Source organism: Populus euphratica, unplaced genomic scaffold, assembly GCF_000495115.2.
Source record: "Populus euphratica unplaced genomic scaffold, PopEup_1.0 scaffold107.1, whole genome shotgun sequence".
In the NCBI taxonomy this organism is placed as follows: domain Eukaryota; kingdom Viridiplantae; phylum Streptophyta; class Magnoliopsida; order Malpighiales; family Salicaceae; genus Populus; species Populus euphratica.
Window position 1 is genome coordinate 433,680 of NW_011499994.1, and position 19,148 is coordinate 452,827.

Sequence of the window (19,148 nt, forward strand, 5' to 3'; positions counted from 1 at the left end):
GACTAATTTATCCATAATTAATTTTATAATACCTAATGAATCCATTGGAAAAGATAATTTTACTTTAATTGTAAGTTTTTTTTTTGTTTTTTTTTTGAGAAGGTTAAAATTACTAGTTGAATTCATGGTGAAAACAAACATAATATACATTGTTTAACTGACCCTATTAATTTTTTAAATTTCATTCTAATTATATAATTTTTTTAATAAGAAATGACATTGTTAATATGTATGTGTGTGTGTGTCTATATATATATATATATATATATATATATATATATAAAACTTACCAATTTGTTTTATTAAAAAAACTGTAATGAAACTTCTGTTTGGAGACAAAAAAATCTTGTAATTTTTTTTTGTATTAAAAAAATTATTTTAAGACAAACATGATATGAAAAAATTATTTGAGAAACCTTCTTTCCTTTTGTTTTTGATAAACCTATGAAAGAAGATAGTTATGCACACACGTAGCAGGCCAAAGTTGAACAAGCTTACCTCACGAAGAAACCTTATGTAAGGATCCATGTCCACCACCATATATATATATATATAGATGAGAAATTAAAGAACATCATCATGTCTATTTCATATGTATGGTTCCAATTATTAAGTTATGAGATTAAAATCCTTAATTATACGATCTAACTTGAAGAAGTAACATGCTCCAAAACATCTCCAATACAAGTTGGATAGAAAAATTCATTTTTTTTCTTTTCTGAATTTCCCATTATTTGATACTCAAGTATGATCCATCTTATTCATATTCATGAGCTTCCTAACACAATTTAGACATGATTGAGCTATATAATAACAATATCAAATCACATAAAATTTATATAAATTAGGCATCAAGACATCCTCAAGGATCTCTCAGCTATTGTTATTTGGGATTTGAAAAGTTTCAAGTTCAAATCTTGAAAAGTAAATGGAGTGAATCATTGGGATTAAGGATGGACAACCAATTGCATTGAATGATTCAAGATTAATCTCTTGAAGTTAAGACGAACACTAAACAATCTTTCATTATTAAACAACATTAACAATAATTTAAGCACATCACATGGATGAGACACTAAATAAATTTGCATTTCAAGATATTGAAGAATTTTTTCTGTGACATGATGAGAGAGTGATTAGTTTGAGTGTTTTTTTTTTAAACCTAATAAATTATTATTATTATTATTTTCAAATATCGCAACTCAAATCTTTTTAAATATAAAAGTTACATTGTTCATAATAACATAATTTATTGATTGCGTTCCATTCGGCAATACATTTATTGTAAAAAAAAATAATAATCTTAAGAGGCCCCACATACACAGGAATCAAGATCCTTCATCCTTGATGAAGAACTAGTCTTAGAATTTTCCAAACTTATAAAAGCAAGATAAGCTAATCCAAAGGCTGATAATCCAAACTTTACCTTCCTCTGCAACACACAGAAGAAACAAACTGCACCACCTTTACTTCTCTCTCTTTCTAGCCTATGGACGCATTTATCCCTCTCTCTCTAACGCGTAAGTCAGCTCTACCTCCACGCCCTCACTATAAATATCTTTTTGTGGATATGTATTTATATGCCATCGTTTTAGGGTTCTTTAAAAATTATATATAAAAAAAAACAGATAAAGTCTCAATTTTTGAATGAAAAACACAAACTTTATCAACAACCGGATGACAAACTAAAGAGAAAAACAAGGAAGTACCTTTAAAGTTTTACTTTTGACAACCTTAAAAGAGCAATCTGAAGTTCTGAACAGTAAGTCCATGTCTTGTCTTCTCTTTTCGTTTGATCGTTGTGAATTTAAAGATAATTTGAATAGATTTTCTTATTTTGTTGGCAGTTGTTAATGAGTAAGTTAGTGGTTTTTTTAGTTTGATTGCTTAATTCAGTTTATGTTGGCCTGTTGGTCTCTGGGTTCTTGTTCTTGTTCTTGTGGAGTTTGATGTATTTTTGCTGTGTGTTGTTTTGTTTTGCAGTGAAATTCTGTCAAGTGTGGTTTTAAGGCCGGTGTGGTTTCGTTTCGTTTCGTTTTTTCTTAAAAGGGTTTGTGCCTTTTAGTTATTTTTTGAGTTTGAGAGTATGGCATCATCACACACCGAGGCTGCAAAAATGGAACAAATTATCACTGAGTTTTTTCCTAAAAGTCTTCAAATTATACTTGAGTCGAGGTCTCCTTTCATGTCATCACGTAATTTTAGTGGTGAACAAATGGTATCCTCGTCTCCGTCCTCGTCTTTATCATCCTCCTCGAGTGTGATGCCGAGAGACAAATGGTTCAATTTAGCCCTAAGGGAATGCCCTGCTGCGCTTGATCTTTGGCGCCAAAGCTATTTAGAACCGATGATTGTTGATGTGATTTGGGTGCAGAGGCCACCAGGTCGGTGGGATCCTGGGAATTATTCCCCCAGAAGGGAGATTGTTAGGAATTTTTCGTCGAGGGATCAGAGTCCATTTTATTGGAATTCTGATCAGGAAGAATTGGGGTGTGAGGGTAAGAATGAAAAGATTTTAGAGAGGTGGGTGGTGCAGTATGAGGGTCGGAAGTCAAGGGATACTGGTTCTGGGAGTAGGAGACTTAGCAATACCTTGCAAATATGTTATAAGAAATCGATACTACTTCTGAGGTCCTTGTATGCAACTGTTAGACTATTACCTGCTTATAAGATTTTCCGTGACCTCAATTCATGTGGGCAAATTCCTTCATGTACACTTACACATAGGATGTCTTCCTTTGTTGAGCCCTTCACACGCAAAGAAGATTCTGAAATGCAGCGATTTGTATTCACCCCTGTGGATACTTCCTGTGGCAGGCTTTGCCTTTCAGTGCTGTATCGCTCATCATTATCAGATGTCAGCTCTGAGTCATCAACTCCTATGTCCTCCCAATTTATCCCTGATTATGTTGGTAGCCCATTGGCAGAACCACTGAAGAGATTCCCCTCTCTTCCTGTGTCACATGGTTCTCCATCATCTTTGCCCTTCTCAAGACGGCATAGTTGGAGTTATGACCTTAATAAAGCTTCGCCACCTTCATTTTGTTTCTCACCATCACCTACTCATTTAGAAAAACATGGATCAATTTCTAATCCAAGTTCCTGCCGATTCCAACCTATGAGCTTGCCTCCTCATCCACCTGAAGTGCCTTCAGCTCATAAGAAGAATACGAGCTTTGATGAGTATTATCCTTCTCCAAACTATACACCATCTCCATCCCCATCACCACCAATCTCTATTCCTAGGAGTCATCTTTCTGAGGCTCTTTTACGATCTGAAAGTGCACCTGTTAGCATACCTGCTGTCAAGCATGCTAGTTCTCCCCTGTTGTCCAACAAGCAAAACTTGCCCCCATCACCACCACTCAAAGCTACCAGATCTGGTAATCCGAAGACTGATAGAAGTACAGGTTTGGTTCACGCTGGTGCAACAGTTGAGAAGGTATTATATATTCTCATCACAATGAGCTTTTGTTTAAAAGGTGTTTGCTCAATAGGATTCCTTGTGTACTGCAGTTTTCATCTCTCGGGAAAGATGACATTAGAAAATATTCCAGCGTGAAAACATCATCCAACAGCTCTCCACAGATTTCATTGTCCAGAACTTCCAGTAGGTCATATCAGGATGATTTTGATGATTCTGAGTTTCCTTGTGCTTACTTTGATGTGGAGTATGATGATGTGATGGATCCATGCCGAAGGTAATGTTTGAAATATGATTTATTACTTCTGGTGCTTTTAATTTTTGTTGGTGCTGGTATTACATCAAGTTTTCGACTGCCTTTTTTCTGGTGAATAAATTATTTGCTGATGTTTGAGGTGATATATTCATTAGATCCTTAAGAATATTTACATTCAAATAACAGAGTAAAAGAGCTTTTGCACGAAGAGTTGAACTATCCCACTTTTCTCAGCCAAGCCTCTATGAATAGCTAATGATGGTTCTTGCAGATGATCTACAGTACTTTTGATAGTATAGGCATTGAATATCAGGGATCAATGTTGTGGATAATTTGTAGTCTAAGATCTAAATCAAGCAATGCTTATACTTTTCTGCAGTATCATAGCTTCAGTGCTCCTCAGCCTATGTGCTTTCATTTAACTTCTGCCATGATGGATTTTCAGTTTCTTAGAGTGTAATACTGCAGGATTACCAGTCAAAGTTTATGGGACTGTTTATTTTTGGAAGAAACTCAGCATTTAACTAGTTCTCATTCAGGTTTTCATCTTTATTATGACTATTCATTAGCATTTCTATTTACCTACAAAATAATTAGGCATTCTTCTTATTCTTTTGGCTTTACCCTATGATTTAGTTTACCTTTCTACCATGATTTGATTTTCCTATTTTGTGTTTGCTTTCACGCTCATAAATAGCACTTTAGTTAGACAATAATGACAGAAAAGTATAGGCCAATCAATGAAGAGTTTTCTAAGAAATGGCTCTCTCGGCAGGGGCGGAGCAAGAAAAAAAAAGTAAGGGGGGCCAAATTAAAAATTAAGGGGAGTAAAGTTAAATTTTTAATTATTTTTACAATATTTACAAGGGAGGGGGCTGGGAAAAAAATTTCCTGCAGGGACCAGGGCCCCTGCCAGCCCCCCCCTGCCTCCGCCACTGTCTCTCGGGCTTTGTGTTTGTTTCCCTTCAGTACCTGGTTCTACTTCAAGTAAATATTAGGATTTGGCACCTGCACAAACCAGAAAAATGCTTGAACTCAAGGGAGTTCTCTGGTAAGACCTACTTCAAGTAAATATTTGCTGAGGTTTCTGAAATGTCCCTTACCTTTGCTGAGATGCGATGATGAAAAAAAGGTTTTTTGGTAAAGGTGAACTATTATTCAATACCTAAAGAATATTTATGATCTAGGTCTCATTCTAGAATAACTGGCTGAATGTTTCTTCCCTTCACATGCTACTGGTATATAAACATGCTATTGAATGAGGTTACAACCTTTACTTTAGAGTCCTTGTCTGTTTCAAATAATCTGTCCGGAGACATCATGGTGGTTGATAAGTCTAAAAAAATTGGTGTGAATCCCTTTGGAAGAGTATTGTTTTATTTAGATTTTTCAGTAAGAAACAGCATGTTGAAACCTTTATATGCAACGTGTAAAACCTACCATTGATCCAATGCGTGTTGGTTTCGGCTGGTTTAAACCAACCCATCAACCTATTGTCTGAGCCCAATTAAGTAGCTAATCAATTATGTGCAACTGTTATGGGTAGTGTTTACATACCGAACTAGACAACAAAATTGCAATCAGGTTGGTTTTATCATTGTTAACTTACTGTAGACAGAATGTGTTTTTCTTCCTGAAATTTTGCAGCTTTAAAAAGTCTGCCCTAGTCAATTGATGGGAAATGTACAAGAACAGCAAGTTAGAAGTGAATTCTGGTATTTGGTCCAAGTATTTTGGTTATTCAACCTAATGTGCTTTGTGCATCTTGCAGGCCTGAGTCCTTTGATAAAAAAGGCCATCAATCTGACCCGCTTGAGCCTGGAGGTCTCTTTCCAGTTAAAAAATCCCAAGATGCAGCTGTTGGTGCTCTTGTATGCATGCTGAAGAAAGCCCCACCTTTATGCCAGGATTTCTCTGGTTCAGTTGATTTGCCACCAGACTCCAGGTCCAAAACATGGAGCAGCAACCTCCAAGAATGTAATCCAATCTCTGGTGCACCAGTAGGTCCACAGGCTGCTGCTTCAGGTGTTGCGTCTTCTGGACCTGTTGCATCAAAGACAACAGCTGATGCATTTGAAGAGCTCCAGGGCTACAGAGAGATGAAGAAAGACTTGTTGCTTAGCCAAGCTGGCAGGTCCAACACTTCATCTAATTGTGCTCCAATGTCAAAACCTACAAGCAGCAGTGCAACTGGACATTGAGCTCATTTTTATAATTGCACATCTGTACAGAATCCTGGTTTAAGAGGTGATTTCATGGTTTATAGGTTAATGCTTTCTTAGCGCCCATCTTCTTGTGCATAAACGAGGCGATATGAGATGATGATGATAACTGAAGTTAATGTAATAACAGAATCTGTCTTTTACCTCTCTCTCTTTTTTCTTTTTTTCTTTTTCACGCTTTTAGTTCTGTATATAAATGCAATGGCAGCACTTGGGATGCTGTTCTTGTACATGTGTAAAAATATTGAGCGTGCTTGGCTTCAATGCCATGCTGCAGTGATGTATTTTTCTATTTTTTTGCGCTTTATATTCGTTAAACTTCTTGTATTTTCGAGGATGTTATGTTCGTTGTGCAAAACTTCTTGTGTGGCAACTTGTAACCGACTTCCAGGTCCAAATGTGTCTTGAGTTGTTTCCTGCAGCTGAATAAGCTTCTGCTGTTTGGTGCAAAGCTTTCCTGACATATTGCCCCATTCCCTTTCAAGGTCATTGATTCTTTATCATCTATTGTTTTGTCAAGCTTTTGATATCTCTGGTTAGATTTGGCTAGTGTCCCAGAATAGGTGACGAGAAAAAAAAAAATGTTCGATATTTGGTTGAAGAGACTGATAATTTGTTTCTGAAACATTTTTAAAGCTCTATTTTAAAATAGGAGGAATAGAGACATATGCTCCCTCCCTTCTTTCTTAAAACAATAAGCATACACCTCCTGAAGATTCATCCAACGAAAGGATTAAGCAAGTTTGTTTCCGCAGAGGAGATGAGCATACACCTCCTGAAGATTCATCCATCAAAGTTTAGACGATCTTCTTGTTACAAATCTGGAGACAACTCTACTGCAGATCCACGATGGCAGTATAGGTTCATGTTTGGTTGACCTGGAGGCACCCCATATACTTGCAAGTGGCTGAGCAAGATGAATCAGCCTCATTTTGATATATCATAAGAGAATATGAGGGAAAAAAGACAACAAAACATATCTTCGTTTTCACCAAGTTGTGCCTTAGTTTGTGTCTTGTGGAAAGACAAGTTTTGACTAGTCTCGTTAGGGCTTGAGTGGATATTTGTAGTGACCTATCCAGACTTAACAAAAAAAATATTTTTTAAATCAGTTATTCTTGAAAATATTTTTCAAACTTCGAATCTTTTTCTTTATTATCAGCTTTGACTTTCCAATCGAAAACCAAGAAACATGTATTTATTTGTTTTTATAAATTAAATATAAATAAATAGATAACATGTTCATGTAGTTATTTTCTATTACAATCACAGTGATTACATTGAATATTACTTCAAATATAAGGACTAAATTGTAAAAATTTTAACTTCCAATTCTAAGGAATAAATCTTATAATTGAATCAAACGGGAAATGCAAAGATTGTGTATTTGACACAAAAGTATTTAACCTTTCATTCTTGAGCATTAGCAGGTCAAAGTTATTCCTCAATTTAAATATGTTTAATAAAAAACCCATATATATATTTCTAAAAATTTATTTTAAAATTATCCTAAATTCTTCGGTGAATAATGTTGGGCTCAGTGTGAATGGAAGCAAGTCATTCTGTGTTAACTTCCTTAACACAGGAGTATTGGAAATGGAACCCGTTCTATTTCTTTCTTTCCCTCGAGCCACTTTAGTAGCTCTACCGGAACAGACAAAGGCAAAAGACAGGGTTCTTTCGTGCTATCGGAGAGGGGTCGAACCCTTAACCGACCTGCCCTTTATTTATATTAAAATTGAAGCTCGAGGACGAGCAAGAGTGCAAGACCCCCCTCTTCCTGATAGGGCTAGTCCCCAAACAAAGTGGCCCAAGCACAAACACTAGGGTAAATGTGAATAGAGGCTTCAAAACCCTTACACGCCACGTCTCATATAAATTCGTCTTCCCATACTTCAACTCTCTAGATAAGGAAGGACTTCAAAATATTTTGGGTCCTATCTTTAATATTGAGTAGACAAATTTATGTTGACGTGGTAGGTATGTGATTTAGATAAATAAAGCCAAACTTGCAGAGAAGCTTCGATCCGAAATCTTATAAAAACATGTTAAAATTAGAATAAAAACAAATATTGTTTAGTTTGTTTTAATTATTTTTCTAGTTAATTAATATGAGTTTTAGTTGCCTTTCCTAATTAATTTTGAATTATTTTGATAAGGTAACGTCTTAAACTTTAGCATGAACTGTTGGTGTGCTAGCTATCTTTTCATTGTATTATTGAATTTAAATTTTTTCCCAAAAAAACCAGAGTTTTTTCTTTTCTTTTTTACAATTAAAGACCATAACCTTAAATCTTCATTTTGATCTACGCTATACGTGCATCGTGTCTTCAATAAACTATATAAAAAACATGTTAGAATTTTTCAAGGAAAAAATAAAATTGATCTCGATTTATAATCAAAATAATTTAAAGATATTTATTATCACACACGTAAAACCAAAAAAAAAAAACTTAGACCGGTTCCCACATTTCAACCCTAGTACATAAAGATCAATTCCCATACTTCAACTCTTGTACACGTAATTTGAATGGTCTTTACCTAAGAAAATGTACGTAGTGATACCTGACTTGTATCCTCCTATAAATAGCCGATATGCCTTATGCAAAAATCAAACTGACAGCAAAAATCCTTACAGAACACCAAGTTTCAAAATCACTATTAGCATACTATTTTTCTTGTTTAAGATAAGCAAACCATGTTGAAATTGATTGGAACCTTGAGTTGCATATGGCTACTCATGGCCATAATATCTACCATGGCTCAAGACCAGCCTCCCGTGCTTGACACTGCCGGACGACCTGTAAGAAGTGGCGTAGAATACTACATCCTGCCAGCTGCAACAGATATTGCTGGTGGGTTAACACTGGTGGCTCGCAATGGATCCTGCCCATCTTTCGTTGGTCAAGAACCCCTCACACCAGTTGTATCACAGGGCCTTCCTGTTGTCTTCTCACCGTATGTTGCTGGAGAGACCATTGTTAGGGAATCCAGTAGCTTCATAATTGAGTTCTCAGCTGCCTCAACTTGTGTCAGCTCTACTAAATGGAACTTAGTTGCGAGAGATCCAGCAACGTCAAGGAGAAACATTGTGATAGGAAGAAGTGGAAGTTATTTCATGATTACTAAGGAGAACAATCTCTATTACTTGGCATTTTGTCCGGCTGATACTTGTAACACCTGTAAGTTTGATTGCGGGACTGCTGGCATCACGATTGAGAATGGCACGAGGTTTTTGACATTGGATGGTCCTGTATTTCCTTTTAGATTCAGGAGGGCTTAAATTGCTATCATTAATGTAGTAGTGAAATAGGTTGGTTGCCATACTCTCCAAATAATGTCAAAAGGTTGGCCCTTTTGTCATTAAAGTAGTAAATAAATGGAGACCACTCATGAATTATGATAATGCAATTAATTTACTTTAATTTATCTACTCATGCTTGTTTAGAAAAAGTAACAAAATCATAATTGAATACACCTTTTAGTCCCCACGAATTATTTATTACAAAAAAAACCTATGGAGATAATTTAGTTTGTACCAATACCCGTTACATTTTACGCCGTAGTGTAACTATTATTTTGTCCTTCTATGAAAATGAATCTGTTTATAAGATTCATTTGGTATTATTAATTCATTTGGTGTATAGGTTTTTTCAAAAAAAGAAAAAAAGAAAAATGTATTGTACAAATACTTAATTACTTTAAAAGTAAAAAATCTAAATTGGTGTACAAGGATTTTATAGATTTTTCCAGTTTTATTAGCACAATGAAATGATAAAATTACTTTTATAATTAAAAAAAAAATCTAATGCTTGAATACAAGGATGCTTTTGTTTTTTTATTATGTTTTTTTTTATAATAATCAATTTTATTCGGGGTTAATTGATAATTTAATAAATATAAATATTATTAAGAAAATATCAAATGTGTGCAATGCATGGGACATCGATTCACATCCTTCGATAATCTTAACCCAATAGCTTAAACTATTATGTAAAGTCTCAGGATATGATTTATATTATTTTCTAACATATTTCTTCAAGATAAAGTTTTTGAGCTTGAAACTTATATAGGTTCATATTACTTTATATTTAATTTTTATCAAATAAATAGGGATAGTGATATTCAAACTTATAATCTCTTGGTTATCAAAGCTTTGATACCATGTTAAAAAATTATCTCAATTCAATATCTTAAACTGTTAAATGAGATTTTAAGATATAATTTATATTATTTTTTAACAAAAATTATTTTTTTAAAAAAAAATTAAATTTGTTTTGTGATTTCACATTTTCTTTCTTTTATTCATTCTTTTAATATCCTTTTAACACTTATTACCCACATCTTATTCAATACCAAATAGATATCTGAAAATTCTAGAGCCCCACACCGACCACAAACCACAGCCATAGCGGCCATGCACCACCGTAGGTGCAGCTTCCTGCAGATTAACTTGCTGGAGAGACCTGTATGCAGATTAACTTGCAATAAGGGCGGCTTCACCTAGTTGACCGCCAGAAAGAAGTTTGGGATCATAATTTGAACGGACTTTTCCTACGAAAATGCAGCAATATCGGCCTCATATCCGCGCTACAAACGCGCACACACACGCACACTACGCCTTCCTGCTGTCTTCACGTGTACGCACACTACGCCTTCCTGCTGTCTTCACACCATATCTTGTTGGAGAGACCATTAATGCTCGGCAGTCCAGCAGCTTCATAATTAAATTTTCAGCTGCCTCAACTTTTGTCGGTTCTACTGAAGGGAACTTAGTTGCAAGAGATCCAGCAAGGTCAAGGAGAAATAATGAGTTAATAAGTAATAGGAAGTTATATAAAAACTATTTTTGATATCTTAAAATTTTAAATGAAATAACTATTTGATATGATATTATAATTTTAATAATTAAATAATTATAAATTTAAATTTCATCATTCTCATACTCTCTTCTAATTAATAATGCAATATAGTTTTGATATTTTTACTTAAAAAAATATGTTACATAAAAGGTAACAAGTTGAAGAAAGTGATCACAAATTTAAATTTTATAATTTTTATTTTAATTAATAAAAATTAAATATAAAATAATATAATTCTTTATAAATTTTAATTAAAAAAACTTTTATTTAAAAAATGATATTACGGAATAATAGAGATTGCACTACTTAGTAGTCATGAAATATTCTCTTGTTTTTCTTGTCAAAGAACTTGTTAGGTGATGGTCTTATTGGCGGAGCTAGGGTGATTTGTTAAAAGGGGAAAATCTAATATAACAATATATTATAATTTTTTACTCTAGTATGCATAAGTTGTAAAAATAAATTTTTTTACTCTACTAAATATAAGTTGTAAAAATAAAATGACTCCATAATTTAGTTTTATTCAAATAACTTACTATAAATATATAATAATTTTTGTATATAATAAGAAGTTTAGAATAATATTAAATTGAGTCAAAGTTATAAAATTAATTTTATATTTATGATGCATCAATCATTTTAATTTTGTTAGTATTTATATCTATATATAAAAAAAAATGTAAAACTGATAAAATTAGAGAAAAATACTTCTCAAATTCTTAACAAATATTTCAAAATAAAATATAAATAGATTTTAACTTTGGATCACCGGTTACTTTATTTTGATGGAAGATAAATTAATTTTGGTGGCTCTCCTCAGTTCTTGCCCTTTATATTTTTATTTCTATTTTTTATTCTTTTGTGTTTGGGCTCTACAGAGTGAAGAGGGTAAAGGCGATTGAGTTGGAAAAGTTATTTATGATTTTTTTTTCCACGTACAGGATAAAGAAATTTAAAGTCAAAGGTAGCAAATGTCTGTTTATATCTCAAAATAAAAGAATTTATTATTGGAAGAGTTTATTTATTTAAAATAAAAATATTATATCATCTCATATTTAAGCACTAAATAATAATAATAATAATAATAATAAATGTTTTACAGAACCCGGGTAATGCTGACCTCCCCTTAATTCCGCACCTTCTAGATTCAGGAGGGCTGAAGTTACTATCAAAGGGGTGGCCATATACTCCAAATAATGTCAAAGTGGTGGCCTATTTTGTCATTAAATTAAATAGTAAAAAAAGGGGAGACCATTCATGTACAACGATAATATAATTTATATACTTTAATTTAGTAGTATTTTATTCAATTTAATTATAATATTAAATTTGAATTTAATTGATAAATAAGTTAAGTTAATTTATATATTTAAAAGAGATAAAAATTAGTTTATTTTGTTTTCTATATTACCCTCATTTTATTTCTTCAAAGATCGTTTTTTTAAAAAAAAGATGGATAAATAATTATTTAGAAGAAGTTATTTTTAACATTAAATTTGTTTTAAAAAAATTATAAATCAGAGAGGGGTTGACTCCTAATTTGTTTTTGTACTATTTTTAGAGATTAAATTTTATTTGAAATTTAATTATTGATATTAGAAATGATTTTAAAGATGAGATTTCATGACAACAAGTGAATTGAATTCATATATGATTAATGAATTAACTATATAGCTTGGTTAATAAATAAAAAGATGATGGTAAAAATATGTTGATGAGTCTAGTTGATCCTAAATGTAAAGGCGTAATGCCAATAGAGCCCTGGGAATTGAAAATCGCCTCGTGCCTAGTTGTTTAAGAAACTGGTCAGACGAAGCTGGGCCACTTGTGAATATGTGGATATGAGTGCCCTTTGATAATGCTTTATTACTGCTATCGTCAATAGAAGTGGCCCGAGCACAAAATCCCCATTGATTTCGTCTTAAGTTCATATTAGCTGGCTATAATTAGCCTAAAACCACTTTTATGATACTTGTATTGTTGGGTAGATTAACTCGTGATTTATTAATATAAAATCTAGCTTAAATTGAATTAATAAAAAAATTTAATATTTTTTAAAAATTAAATATTAAATTAATTCAGATCAAATAAAAATCCACAACTGAAGTTTTAAATCAATTTGAATTTTACAACCGTGGCATGCTAGGTAGGCTTGGATGATAAATAAAAGACTTATTCATCTGAACATTTAATTACTTATCTCTCTCGATTAATTGAAGATATTCTAAATTTTAACATTGATGCAGTAGAGGTTTTTTAAAATGTGTGTGAATATAAAAGGTGCCAATTTTTCTATCGTCTGTGATATCCTATATATTTGTGTGTGTGTATGAATTGAGGGCTGCTTGCAATGTTCATATTAGTTACCTCTTTTATTTTTTTTATTTTTTTTCTTTGATTTCTTTTTTATCACTTTTATTATTCAATAATTGATTCATTTTAAATTCATTTTTATAATTTGTTTTCTTTAAAGTTACTACAATCTTAAATAAATATCCTAACATTTAATTGATGCTCAATTTCATAAATGACTACATTTATTATCATATAATAAATAGATTAAAAAACATAATTATTAAATCTACTAAAGTTCATTATCCAGATTATGGGTTTGGCAAATTAAGTTGTAAAGTCTAGATCAATGCAATATCTTATCTTTTTAATATTAAAAAAAAAATATCATCTTAATTTTTTTTTGTCAAACCATGTTTTATCTTATTATCCGGGTTTTATATATTTTAAGCTGTGAAATTATGATGAATTAAATATATCACCATTTTAATATTAAAAAAATACAATATTGAGAAAAAAACTAAAGTCAAATCACAGTTTTACTGGTCATTTAAATTGTTTTTGAAACCACTAAGTCGACTAGATTACGTCAAATAACTCTTATATGGTTTAATTTGAAACTAAGATTAAATAAGAAATCTGGTCAAAAGATTTCAAAATTGATTTAGGAGGTTGTATTTAATAGCAATATCAAAGAGTGTAAGGTCATAGTAAAATTAATTTTTTACCATTTATCCTTTAATTTTTAAAGTTTTATTTGAGGGATAGGATGATCTTACACATGAGAATTTTTTATTTTTGATTTGTTTGGGGCAAGACCATCTTTTCATTTTTTTTTAATAACAATGCAATTATTATATTGTCTTTAGATAGCAAACAATTAGAACCTTTGATCTAAAGGTTGTATGTATGGTGATTTTAAATTTATCATGAATAATTAAAATACACAAATATCTTTACTATGCAAATTTGTTAGCCTTGGCTTCAAGGGTCGATTGTCATCTCTTAATGGTCTTATGTTATTGTTATTGTAACTAAGGCTTCAAGGGTGCTTTTGTGTTTTTGTAATTTTATAAATAATTGAATTACTCCATTATCCTTTCAATCAAATTTCTTAGCCTTAGTTTCAAGGGCTTGGATGTAATTTCATAAAAAAATTTAATTATAAGAGTATTTTTTATTTTATGCACATAAAAAAAGCTACTGATGCATGCAGCTAATAACAATAGTTGAAATTAAGCTTGTACCCTATCATTTGATATGTCTCAATGTCCTCTTCTTCTTAGGATGACACATATATAGTAGCAAGTTTGGTTTGGTGTTGATTGACTTTTCTTTCTTTTTCTTTCTTAGATTGCATGTTGGCCATGAAAAAAATTATATCAGACCTTTATTTTTTGTCTTTTGATTCAATTCTTCTTCTCTTAATTTCAATTGTTTAATTTACATCGATTATTTCTAATTGAATTTTACTTTTGACTTCGCCCCTAGTTGTTTGATTTTATTAGTTTTTTTTTTTATCAAATTTAATTCTTATTTTTTTTAATTGTTTTTTTTTCAATCATTTTCTTGATTTATTTATTTTTCTTCAATTCCATCCCGGAGCATTTCATTTCATTGAATTTTTGTGTCAAGTTTGTTGCCAATTCTTTTAATTGTTATTTTTAATTATTTTCTTAATTGATTTGTTTTTTTTTCAATTCCATCCCTAAAAAATTAATTTCATTTAAATTTTTCCTTAACATTTAATTCTAGTTGGTTTTTATGTTGAATTTACTCATACTTCTTTTAATTACCATTTTTTTTATTTTGCTTTTTTTTATTGACTTTTTTTCCACAATTTCATTCTTCAATATTTGTTTGATTAAGAAAATTGCATCATTGTTTTTTCATGTTTTTCTTTAATTGGGTCATTCTAGCTTCATGATTCGAGTTATAAATTTAAAATATTAGTTAGGGTTAACTTTGGTTTTTTTTCTAAAGCATTTTTTTCAAATATTTTTTCCTGTATATTTTTTTTATTTTTTTATTTATGAGGTTATCTTAATTTCATGTTCTAAGTCATGTATTTGATTTATTCACCTAGGTTGGTTGTTAGGTTCACTCAAAACCCTTTTTTCACCTTTTTTTATATGTTTCTATCATATTAGTAGGTATTAATTCCTTATATTTTTCTGATATGTTCAGCCTTTCGTAATATTTTTTTTATTATATGAGTTTATTCAATTATTTTTATTTGTATTTATTTTTTAAATCATGAGTTTTTTAGGGTGAATTTATCTTTTATTTATTTAAATAAATAAATTTTATTAAACATAATTGGATAAATATCTCATCTTTACAGTTTCTTTCTTGGTTATTGTTAATAACTTTATTTATTTATTTATTTATATACATGATTATCAATGTATTTAGTTGAATGATTACATAAACTTTTCAAATAATACTTTTAATTTTTCATGTAAGAAAACACATTAGAGCAGTTTACATACCTGATATTTTTTTTAAAAAATTATAACATACATGCCAAATTCATGATTTTAATGCTTGTTTTAGTTTTTTTTCTTTATATCTTTCTTTGAAAAAAAATATTATTTCTTTATTCTTTACACTTGGTCTATTTATAACATTTAAAAAAAATTTGTTTTTTAATGTTTTTTTCTTTAGACTTTTTGTTTTTAGAAATTTATTCTACATAATCTATGAAAATAATGTTACACTATAGGAGTTGAAACATTGTTGTATTTTTCAGTTATGCTAAAAAGTAACTTAAGATTTTATATATTTTTATTCATACAGATGATCTTTATTATATTTTATTATATGCAAACATTATTTTGATGTAAAAAAATATATTAATAACAACTACATATTAATTCTTTTACATTAAAAAATATTATTCAACATGCAACTAGATAAATTAAATAAACATATTAACAGTTTATTTTATATATATATATATATTTTTTGATACAAATAACTCTCAAATTAAAAAAAAACAAAATTAAAAATCTTGCATATTCATTTTTTTGTTTGTTAAAAATTTTATCCGACACGTAGTAAATCTCAGGTCACATAACTAGTGTGTACACATCTTCATTGGACTTTTCGTAGCGGTTCACCCGTCCCTCCGTTATGCAAATCTTGGAGGTTGTCGCTGCCTGCACTATGTTTCCCATAAATAACTCGCCAGTTTTCCGGCAGGGAAAACAAAGTCATTGCTCCGTTTATTGTCAAGTTTTTCAGTTCCAAAGCACAAAACATTATAAATAAATAAATAAAAAGGCTCGGTGATTTATTGTGCCATCTAAGAGAAATTAATGTGGATTTCATAGGCACTCTTTTTTTTTTGTCCGATTTTTTTTTCAATTTAATCTTTAATTTTTTTCTTTTTGTATTTAATTATTTGATATTGTGTTGATTTGAAATTGTTTTTAATAATTTTTTTTATTTTTATATATGAAGATCTCATCTTGTCATAGAGATGTTTCATTGCTTGATTTATACTCGGTTTGATGAAACAAAATTCAATTTAATTAATTTAAAATAATTAGAGCTCTAAGGAATTGAATTTGAAACATGAACAAATTTTTAGTCTCTTTTTCTTGGCTAAGATTCGGGGTTGATTTGCACAGTCGTAAAAAGATTTTATGTTCTTTTTTTTCCACTCAATTTGATCTTTTTACATTGTTTTTATTTGGGATTTTACTTGATAATTTATTTTGTTTTTCTAAATGTGGGGTCCTCACAATGTTGAGGAAACGTTTTGGTGCTTAATTTGATAAAATAAAATAAAATAAAATTATATTAATATAAACTAATTAAGGCTTAAGAAACTAAAATTAAACCTAAAACAAATATGGTGGGTTAGGATGGACAAGCACGGTAATTTTGTTAGCGTATGAGTAATAGGTGCCCGCTTGTTGAGGACATTCACCATGTTTAAGTGGCACACGCAGCTGCTTTCAATGACAAAACATGGTTGTTCACATTTGCAATGGAAGCAATATGACGAGCTTTTATCGGTAATGTGGTGCATGTCGTGGTTAGAAGTGCCCCTTTTTTTTCTTTTTCTTCTCCACTTTTTTCTCTCTATTCTCTCCTATTATCTACCAAAAAAATAAAGGTGTTTTATCTTAAAAAAAATTATCTTTATTTTTTAAAATGTTATTTTTGTTTTAGATGTTTTTTTTTTAAATTATTTTTTTTTATTTCATCCTTCCACATTAAATTAGTTAGGAATTGGACTTTGTGATTTTTTTTCATTTGGATGATACTAATCTTATAACTCAGGTCATAGATTTGAAAGATTAATATAGTTTGACATCAATTTTTTTTTAAATCCTTCTTTACACTAATTTTCTTTATCAATTTCATTCTTTCATATTAGTTGGTTTGGGTTTTTTTTTTTAAGATTAAATATTTTTTTATTTTATTTTTTAATATTTAATTGGTTTGAGAATTGAGTTTCATAATTTTACTTATTTTTCCTTCTATTAGATTATTCCATTTGCATGATTACCCAAGCTTGCTGGTTCTTTTTGTCCTTTTTGTTAATTGATTTTTTTTTATTTTGCACTTCTACATTTGGATTATTGGAAATTGAGCATTGTAATTTTTTTTATTTATTTTTATAAAATTATTTCAACTTCATAACTCAAGTTACGAGTTTAACATGCTAATTTATGATTGACTTACTAACTAAGGTTGACTTAAATTTTTTTTAATCATTTTAAAACAAATTAATTTCGTCATTTAGTGTTAGGTTGTCTTAAGTTTGTGTTCCGTAATTTTTTTTTATTTGACAAATTTTTTTTGTACGTGGTATCATAGTTATTTTTTAAAAAGAAGGAATTGGTTCATCTATTATTGTTGTTTTTTATTATATAATTATATAAATTAGTTTATTAGACTCCATCATTTCTATGATTCGAGTTGTGTATTTTTTTACTTTTTTTTAAACATATTGAGAATGCTCAAACAATTTTTTTTACATAAAAAAAAAAATTATAGTCCGATCCACATGGATTACCGATTTATATTGATCTATTCTTGTTGCAAGATAAGCAATCATGTTGAGGTTGATTGGAAGTTTAAACTTCGCGTGGGTACTACTTGCCATATCTACAATGGCTCAAAGCCCGCGTGTGTTTGATTTTGGAGGAGAACCTCTTAAAAGATGTGTAGAAAACCTTGTAGACCCTGTCGTAGCTGATGTTGCTAGTTGCCTAACTCTAGTGGCTCGCAATGGTTCTTGCCCATTTTATGTTGGTCAAGAAGCTTGTTGATCAAGTCGACTAAGAATTGCACACCAGTCATCTCTACACCACGATATCCTGAACAGAAAATTATCACTAAGAATTTGCAGAATCTAGAGAATTTGCAGTTGCAGCAGCTCGTGTTCAAAGGCACTACATAGAGTATTGGTGGTGAAGATCGACGAACGAGGAGATTTCTTGTGCGGGACGTGAACCAGCCTACTTTCAAAGAAACAGCAGGAATCAATTAGGAGGTTCCTATACTTTTGGATAAAAATTATTAAAAAATAAATAAAAATTTGAACTGAGTCAACTTGCTGACGCATGAGCCGACCCGTCCATACCATGATCCTCACCTTAGGCTGGCAAACCACTGTGTTCTTTTAACTATGTAAAAGAGGATCCCAGCCCATAATTTTGCTCTCGAGTAACTTCTTTTTGAGCCCTATAGATTCGTTGTTTTTGTACTGAAGTTAAAACATGAAAAATAATAATATATAGCTGTAGCAAACCCTTGGGAAAGAAGTGTAACGTCTCTGAATTTAAAAGTTTAAACTACATTGGCACTGAAAATCTTAGGTCTATGAAATATGAGAAATTGAGATCGAAATCATTACTTAAATCTACGGTGAACAATCCAGAGTGTAATCCTGAGTCTTTTTTCTGCTATGGTTTTCATGGACTCTCGACTCTCAAGCAACCAGAACTTGGTTCCTACGACTTGTAATCTATAAACCCATATTTGACCCGTGTAATTTCTTTCTTTTTATACACAAGATTCATCAAATGTTATTTTCTTCTTTCTAGTTTGTTTCAATCTCATCAAGTCGGCCT

The 19,148-nt window shown here is 30.8% G+C and overlaps 2 protein-coding genes across 4 annotated transcripts; both read left to right on the top strand.

Annotated features, from left to right (window-relative positions):
* Positions 1-1,397: 1,397 nt before the first annotated feature.
* On the top strand, positions 1,398-6,260 carry LOC105140547 (Autophagy-related protein 13). Of its 3 annotated transcripts, XM_011047418.1 has the most exons (5): positions 1,551-1,762; positions 1,984-3,442; positions 3,517-3,701; positions 4,149-4,219; positions 5,452-5,651. In XM_011047418.1, exons 2-5 carry the CDS (start codon positions 2,087-2,089, stop codon positions 5,562-5,564), a joined length of 1,725 nt encoding a protein of 574 aa, XP_011045720.1. In that variant the 5' UTR covers positions 1,551-1,762; positions 1,984-2,086; the 3' UTR covers positions 5,565-5,651. The 3 variants fall into 3 exon arrangements, with proteins under 3 accessions (XP_011045719.1, XP_011045720.1, XP_011045718.1); XM_011047417.1 differs by lacking the exons at positions 1,551-1,762; positions 4,149-4,219 and adding an exon at positions 1,398-1,520 and having other exon boundaries at positions 5,452-6,260; XM_011047416.1 differs by lacking the exon at positions 4,149-4,219 and having other exon boundaries at positions 1,556-1,762; positions 5,452-6,260.
* Positions 6,261-8,486: 2,226 nt separating this feature from the next.
* On the top strand, positions 8,487-9,335 carry LOC105140546 (miraculin-like). The gene has a single exon (XM_011047415.1). The coding sequence runs from the start codon at positions 8,601-8,603 to the stop codon at positions 9,183-9,185; it is 585 nt and encodes a 194-aa protein (XP_011045717.1). The 5' UTR covers positions 8,487-8,600; the 3' UTR covers positions 9,186-9,335.
* Positions 9,336-19,148: the final 9,813 nt, after the last annotated feature.